This window comes from Alligator sinensis, unplaced genomic scaffold (genome assembly GCF_000455745.1).
Source record: "Alligator sinensis unplaced genomic scaffold, ASM45574v1 scaffold1229_1, whole genome shotgun sequence".
In the NCBI taxonomy this organism is placed as follows: Eukaryota; Metazoa; Chordata; order Crocodylia; family Alligatoridae; genus Alligator; species Alligator sinensis.
The window spans coordinates 545,223-553,780 of NW_005842843.1; the positions used below are offsets into that span (position 1 = coordinate 545,223).

Consider the following 8,558-nt stretch of genomic DNA (forward strand, 5'->3'; position numbering starts at 1 on the left):
TCTCGGGTTGGTACACAGGTTTGAAAGAATATGTACAGGTAAATAGAGGTAAATATTCAGTCTTTATCAGGTCTCCACAAGAAAACAAATGTTACTAAACCTTTATTTCATGATTGTAGTACTGCTTTCTGAAATGGAGAGCATTAGGTATCATTCAGAGTGCACGTGCATGCACACCTTAGAGGCTTGGAAACCTTGACTAACTAATATGCAAGCAGCTTTCCATTCAATTTGGAGTGATGCGTTTAATTTGGGATTAAGGGAGAAAGTTCTGTGGTATTTCAGTTGTTTGAGGTACCAGACTGAATTGTGCTCTCTTCCAAAGAAAAATGATCTTGTCCTTGGAACTCAAGTATCAGTGGAGAATAAAGTCGTGCTAGAAACAAATGACCCTTCTTTAGGAACCGTTCTGTCACTTTAGGGGTGCTTACAGACATAAGAAAAAATCAAACAGGCGGTGCAGACAAGGTTCTTTGGGTGAATCTGATACAGATTCACCCAAAGAACCTTGTCTGCCTATGTCCTTAGACCAACACGGCTACAACCTACACCCCTAAAACAAGCAGTGCTTTACTTTCAGCTTGGCACAGCCCTGTGCCAAGTGCTGTGCATGTCCAGAAGAAGAATCGTGACGGTTTGATCTGGCTCACCGAGCATCTGTATAGCTCATGTACTTCAGTGGGGCTTTTTGGCGCTTTTCAGCTATTAGATAAAAACACCAAAAAGCCCCACTGAAGTATGTGAGCTATACAAAAGTTGGGGAACTGGGTCAAACGGATGTGATGCCTCTTCTGGTAAAGTGCTGTTGGTTTCTGTTGTTGTTTTTTTCCCCTCACATTTGTCAGCAGCCTAAAGGTCTTTCATGTCTGCATTCTCTAAGTAGGGACATGTTCCAATCTACACTGAAGTCTTTTTCAGAATTTGGCTCAAGGCAAACTTCTTCACAAACTTAAAAAGGCTCCTGCTTTGATGTTGGACTTAGTTACATGTTCCTTTTGCCCACAGTTAAATATGCTATTCATCTAGACTCCTCAGCCCTATTGCGGGGATATTGAAATGAATGTATAAATTTGTTAACAGTCCAGGTTGAGATTTTAAATGGAGTTTAAGGCAGTGAATTAGATGCCCAAATGGTATTGACTTGCATTAGAAGAAGGCATACTTCTCATTTTGTTCCAGTGTCTCAGCTTCCCTTTATTTAAAAAAAAAAAAAAAGAGAGAGAGAGAGATCAAAGTCTGTCTGTCATGTTAGTAAAGAAAATATACAAAATGTGGAATAATGTACCTAATTCAGAGACAGCTCTTTGAGTGTGTAGAGAATGTGAAATAATACGTCTGTTGTGTGAACCACCCTGATCTTTTCAGAGGGCACTGATTCACATACCAGTGACGGTACTGTAAATCTTACATGTTTTTGAGTGGTAATAAAGAACATAAAGTATCATTTTGTGAAGATGCCATGGATTTCCTGAGAAGCATTTTCTTGGGATCCCCAGCTTGGTATAGTTTCTTTGAGCATCCCCTGAAGCTAGCCCAAGTGTAACTTCTAGAGAGGGTAAGTCCCTGGATCCTTGGACTTCAAGAACTTTTGGTCCCTAATATTGCTGGTTATTCATTTTGCCTTCTGGTTCAGTTTCTGGAGAGTTAATTTAGCTCTTCAAGGGGACAGAGTGCACCCAAAGTGACAAGCAGCAAACACTCAGCTCTTAAAATGAAACAACCTTTATTGGCTTAAAGTAGAGCTGTCAAAAATCCAGCCCAAGGGGCCCTATAATCTGCCCATGGTTGTTGGACAGCCCTGCATGGTGCATGCAGCATGCTCTGGCCCTTGTCCCTGGGTTGCATGCAGTGCGCATAGTTAGTCTGGTACAGGCTGCACATAGCATCAGGGCTGGAGCTGGCTGTCCTGAACACAGGGCCAGTCTGGGGCATGCACTGCACAGGGTGCGCACTGCATGTGATGTCCATGCTATACTGACCTTCCATGCTGGATCTGGGGCCTGTTCAGATCAGGCGTACAGACTGGTTATACATGCTGGATTCAGCATGCAGGGCTGGTCTGGCACATGTGGCATGGGCTCTGGACTGGTCACGTGTTATACAGGGCTGCAGCTGGGGCTAGGATATGCTGCATGTGGTGTGTGGGGCTGATCTGATGGGGGTTGCCATGGCATACTGGGCTAGAGCTGGAGTGTGTGGGGCCATTTTGGAGTCTGCACTGCATGTGCTACCCACACTGGACTAGCCCTGCGCACTGGGTGTGGGGCTGGTTCAGACTGGGTCTACAAATTGGCTGTTCATGCCACATGCAGCACGTAGGGCTGATCTGGTTCAGGTGCCACATGCAACACAAGCCCTGGATTGGTCCTGCATGCCATATGCAGTGCATACCCCAAACATGCCCCACACCCTATATGCCATGGGTAGGGCCAAAGCTATGCCTGGTGCATGCCACATACGATGTGTGGGGCTGGAGCCAGTGCTTATGCCACGCAAGCAGCATGTGAAGTGGTCCAGGGTACACACTGTGTGGCACCAGCACTGCACCGGCCTGCATGCTGGATCCAGTACATGGGGCCAGATGAGTTTGACACACCTGGCCTACAGTAGTACTGCAGACAAAGTCCTTCTGCTTCAAAGCCCAAACCATTTCTGTCAGGAAAATTGCCTGGCTGTTCTTTCTTTGGCAGCTCTCATCTTGCCTGTCTGTCCTCTGTATGTCTCTGGACATCTATCTCCCTTTTCAGGTCGTCCTCTCTCCCTGTCACTAGAAACAGCAAGGAGTCTCTTCAGGGGCTTGTCTGGACTCCTTTTGATGTTTCTTGCTTCATGGCCTATTTCCAGAATAGAGCACTCAGGCAGGTTTTTCTCCTAAATGTATTTAACCCCTTCTTGCCCTGAGGTATCTAAAATTGATATAACAAAGCTATTTAAATCTGGTTTATAAGTAGGGACCTATCAAAATTGTGGTGGAAGTACACTCTGCAGAGTTCCTTTAATCTGGATGGTTTTACCATATGCCCCCCACTGCCCCCGATTGGTGGATGTGTTCCGGCGGCCCCACCACTTGCTGCTGATCGCCGGGGAGGCAAAAACTGTAGTTTTAAATATACTGTGGCTTTTGCCTCCTGCTGCTGATTGGCCAAGGGGCCCTGGTGGCCCCACTGCTTGCTGCTGATTGGCCAGGAGGCAAAAGCTGCAGCATATTTAAAACCATGGTTTTTGCTTCCCTAGCAATCAGTGGTGGGGCCTGCAGGGCTCCTCTGCCAATTAGGGGTGAGGGGAGGAGACCTGGAAAAACCAGCAAGATTAATGGAGCCACTGTGGAGTGCACTTCCATGATTTTGGTAGGTCCCTATTTATAAGGAAACCATAGTCTGTCCAGATGTATGCAGTGTTTCCTGAGACATTGAAGTTAAGTCACTGCACATGAGTAGTTGGTAGGGTAGGGAAATTGAAAACAGTTTCCGATGTCCAGACCTTTAAAAAGATGTAGTAGGGTCTTGGTCCATTTTGTTTAGTTTAATTTTGTGAAGACAGCATTGTCAGCCTGCACTGCTGAACATTATCTAAGTTATGACACCCCCTGCCCAAATCATAGGATAGATTCTTGGTGGAACTGATGTGGCAGTGAAGTGGATTGTTAAAGAAGAGTGCCTGGATTAGACTTTCCCTCATTGTTTGAGATTCATCTTTCTAATGTGAGAAGCTGTTAAAAATTAAGAGTTTGTTAAAATTTAATTGCAGTTTAATTAGTACTAGTACTGATCCGCTGGCCATAGTTCACAGCTACGCAATGTTGCTTTGCAGGATGCTGAGAAACGTACCCCTCTTCACGTTGCAGCTTTCCTGGGCGATGCAGAGATCATCGAGCTCCTCATTCTGTCAGGTAACATGAAATGTGCATTACTTTATTAATTGATAAAAAAAGATAGTTTGCAAGCTGAAGGGAATAACTGTAGGAGACATCTTTAATTTATGCAGGTTAGCTCTGGGCACTGCCTTGCGAATGTTTCAGATAACATTAAGCCCTTTACAAGATAAGAGAGCTGGTTTAAGTGACTTGATACAGTTATGTTAATGGTACTGTGAGAATAACTAAATGAAGTAAAGCAGCTAATTTGCAATGTGTTAAGGCTGTTCTGTATTTCCAGGTACCGAAAAGCACTTCAACACATGTAAAACCAGGGGTCAGCAACTAGTGGCCTGCAGGCTGGATCCAGCTTGCAGACATGGGACTGCGCTGGTATTCAATGACAAGGTTCTGTCTGCAGGCACTCTCCTCATGCTGCCGTAGGAAGAAGTGCCAGCTGTGGACACTTTCTGTGTGCCTGGGGAGCAAACAGTGCTGATAGCAGGGTCCAAGTGCTTCCCCTCCCATCTCAAGCCCAGGGTGGGTCATTTTGGCCCAGTCAGAAAAGGTTGCCTAACCCTGTGTAAGACCATCCGTGTTTAGCAATGAGCTGAAACAAGAGCTTAAGTTCTGTTGATTTTTAGGAGAACTGAAGACTTCTGCTAAATAGGGCTGATTTTAAACGTGTGGTGTAAATGAAAGATATGCTTAAATCTTCACTGAATTAGCAATTTCACAGAATTGTGGACCTCATTCTAGAATTCTGACATCTACTTCGAGATTAGAAACTAACAAAACACTTGAAGCAAACTGGCTCCAAATTGGCTACTGACCAACAAATATTTATACATTTATTCTGTATAGCAAATGAATTTGAGAAAATCATTATCTGTTGGGAGACAATTCACAGTGAGGAGGGAAATGTGTTAAATAGTTACTTGTTAATTGTTCACCAAACCCTAATAAGCAATAACTTCTCTTCTGAAAACCTTTTCTGTGTGTTTTAACATAACAAATATGTTTGTGTGTGTGTGTGTGTGTGTAGTACAAGTATACCCTTGCAAAACCTATTTTTATATTTTTGTAAATTCATTTTGTTGTTGTACAACATCTTAAGCTGAATATATGCTATATTAAACTTTATAAACAAGAATGTGAGAATTTGTAAAAGCTGTAAACTCTTTGGAGTTAAGAAGCTTAGTTTACGTGGGCTTGCTTTGTGAGGCTTTGAATGAAAAATCATTCTCTCTTTGCTGTCTGAAATCCTGGACTGAGAAACAGATTATCTAATAATTTTCTAAGCACTGAATAAAGTAATGTGCTCTAATATATATGTGCTTGATGATTAAGCAGAAGGTACTTGTCACACGTCCATTTGTGTGGGACCCTCAGAGCCCTGAGTTTCTCCCCAGTGTACTGCCTCTTGTCCTGGAACAGGCTAAGATTGCCCTAGGACAGGGGCAGGAAATTATTTTGGGTAGAGGGCCACTTACTGAGTTTTGGCAAGCCATCAAGGGCCGCGTGACAGGCAGCCAGGGGCAGATAAATATTAATTTTCTAAATTTTTTTAGGGGTCCTGCAGGCTGGATAGAATGGCCTGGTGGGCTGCATCCCGCTTGCGGGCTGCATTTTGCCCACCCCTGCCCTAGGATAACTCCTTACCCCCACAAATCTCAGTTCCACTGCCCTTATACTGGACTAGGGTTACCATATTTCCAGTTTCAAAAAGGAGGACACCTGTCGGGGGTGGGGTAATATGATTGTGACAGTGATGAGCCTGTGCCCTGCCTCTGTCCCTCACTCCCAAGACACAGTCCCCCCAGCTCTGCTGGTGCCCCTCACCACTGACCCATGGTACCCCACCCCCCAGATCATGCTGGTGCCTCTCACTCCCAACCCACAGCCCCTTGGCACTACCTGTGCCCCATGCTCCCAGTTGCCCCACTGCTGCAAATACAAGCACTGGGCCTGGTGTCACCGACCGGGCCATGCAGCTCCCTGCTACCCCCGAAGGGCCCCTCCACACCCTTTCTCCGCTTAAGGGACAGGCACCTCTCCTGCCCTGCTGCAGCCCCAGCACCTGGACAGCTTTCCCCAGTGCCAACAGGCACCCACCCCCCTCACACACCCATCCCCTTCACACACCCCTGCCGCACACATGTGTGCACACACACACAGCTCCCCCAGACAGTCCCCAGGCTCTGGTCCTCCAACCTCCACCCCCATAGACTTACCTGCATCCAGCTGCCGCAGCTGCTCCCACCACCCTTCAAGGCTGCATGCTGGCCACATGCGTGTGTGCATGTGGGTGTACGTGATGCCCCCTGTCTCCAGTCACCCTCTTCCCGCTCCCCCAGCCCCAAGCAGCTCCTTGCTAGGGCAAGCTGGGAATTGCCAGGGAAAACTTTGATGCTGAGCAGAGCAAAATCCCAGACATTTGTTGATATTTTAAAACACTGTCCAAACGGAGATGGGAGGACCTGAAAACAGGATGTGTCCGTGAAAACCTGGACATATGGTAACCCTATACTGAACCCCACAGCATCAGCAAGGGGAATTCTGCCAACTCCAGGTGGCCTCTTTGGGTTGTAAGAGAAATATTAGGCCTCCTTTTTCATAGAAAGGGCTAGCCTGGATTATCACTTGCCCAGAGATATAAGCAATCGGGAAACAAAACAACAGAAGGATTTATTATGCAGGAGAAAATAATTGTACAGGCAAAACTGACCATAAGTGTGGAGGCAGACAAATAGAACAAGTAGTTTCTTACCCTCTCATCTAGCCACACCCTAGCCCTAGCCCTTGCCAGTGTCTCCAGAATTCAGCTTTCCTGCTGATTCTGTCAGCTCTTGCTTGGGCCACTGAACCACCAAAGCCTGGGATCCAAAAGGCCTTGATTTATCTCAGCTGTAAAAAGGCCTCCAAAGGCAGCCCCCCTTAACAGTATTCTAATTGCTTATGAGTCTCCATTAGCATGAGACTTCTCCAAAAAATTTTCTCCCTTGGGCACCTGGCATTTCTTTGGCCTGATGGACTCTTTCTTTTAGATGTCTTTGCTACAGAGTGATTTCCCCGTAACAGGCAGACAATACCTTGGGTGTGTACTAAATACCTCACTTGATTATCTTCCAGTTACATCATGAAATTACAAGAATACATTTATATTAAATACCATAATACATATAGATATGAAAATAACAAAACTGAACCCATTTTTACATGAGCTACAAATTGAGACTAAATACCACAGGAGTAAATCTTATTTGGGAGAATATCCAAGCATGCCACATGGTGAGTCCCAGAGGCAACTTGGTTTTGGGATGAATCGGTTACAGTATTTTATACCCTTTTAGACATTGTGATGTAAAGGGTAAAACAGTCTTGAATGCTGGACTGCGAACCAGGAACTGATTATTTTTAATCAAGGCTGCTGACAGTACCAACTTTTGTGACTTGGCCAAATCAAACTCCTCTCTATTACTTTCCAGTCAATAGTAGGAAATAATACGCACCTACTTTGCTAATAAGTAGTTTCATTGGGAAAAATAATCAATGGCATAACAACATGTCCCAGTGCCTGGGGCTGCTGTCACACACAGGGACAGTAGCAACTTCTTGTTGTAGCTTCAGCAGCCCATTTTTTTTAGAGCCCTTCTACAAAGATTTCAGAACTACCTTTCTTATTGTGTTGAGAAAGGAAATCTCAGTGAGGTCTCTTCTCCCAATAATGTTATGTCCTAACAAAATATGTAAAGTACTAGCAAAACTTGTAAGTAAGGATTGATGCATATAATTACGTTTATTCTAACCTGAAAAAATATTTTGTTTTAAATTTATTTTTAAAAAAATAGTTCTTATTTGTTCAAGTTTTATTTGAGAACTGTTTGTCAAATTATAACTTTCCTTGCCAAAGAGATTAGAAAATGGCAATATGACATCTGTCCATTGCTGCTGTTGTAATAGAGTCAAATACTGTGAGTCCGGCTGCTTTTACTTATCCAAAACAATATAAAACTGTTTTCAGATTGGACTTTTGTAATGAAAGAGATATTAGTTTTGTGATGGATGAATGCCTTGGCAGTATCAAAGTTTGTAATAATAAACTGTGGTTTAAAAACTGCCACTAAATTAGCCAGTGAATGGTATTTTATGAAATAACCATAGCTGCTAGGATTTTTACTTTAGTTTAGACCATCTAAACTAAAGTAAATGGCGGGGTCGGACACGATGATCTGTTGAGGTCCCTTCCGACCCTAACATCCACATCTATGAATCTACTCAAAATTCTTATTTAGATGTCAATAATACCAAAATTACATCATCAATAATGTTCACATATTTTGAAGCAAAAGTAGTTGAAACAGAACTCTCATTTAAATGTTGTTGTTTTCCCACCACACACACATTGCTCAGCCAGTTTTCAAGAAGAGCTCATTATCCAAAAATACTTGGAGAAAGCAGAAAAAAAGTTTAAATGGGGTAGTTATTTAACTAAATGAGGTAGTGCACACATTCTCTCTGTTCATCTCTGACATTTTAGATCAGTTCGCTGTCTGATCAGGAAGCTTAACTTATGAATAACTTGTACATCAGACGGTTCGCCGTGTGTCGGTGATATAAAAATGACTTGGAGTGAACGTTATTGTACTGACTGATCATGCTTGGACAGTTTTTCTGATATGTTAGAACAAACATACTTTTTTCA

The 8,558-nt window shown here is 43.8% G+C and overlaps 1 protein-coding gene across 16 annotated transcripts in view; it reads left to right on the plus strand.

Moving 5' to 3' along the window:
* ANKRD44 (ankyrin repeat domain 44) overlaps positions 1-8,558 on the plus strand; it is a 202,109-nt gene that overhangs the window by 88,381 nt on the left and 105,170 nt on the right. For 15 of the 16 annotated variants that reach the window (XR_003091773.1, XR_003091776.1, XR_003091774.1 and 12 more), the window contains one exon: positions 3,811-3,889. The exons of the other annotated variant lie outside the window; for it this stretch is intronic. Coding sequence is in view for 11 of the 15 variants with exons in the window: in XM_025191621.1 (XP_025047406.1) it covers positions 3,811-3,889 (79 nt within the window). In the remaining 4 variants the exon portion in view is untranslated. The remainder of the gene's footprint in view (positions 1-3,810; positions 3,890-8,558) is intronic. 16 annotated transcript variants of the gene reach the window in all.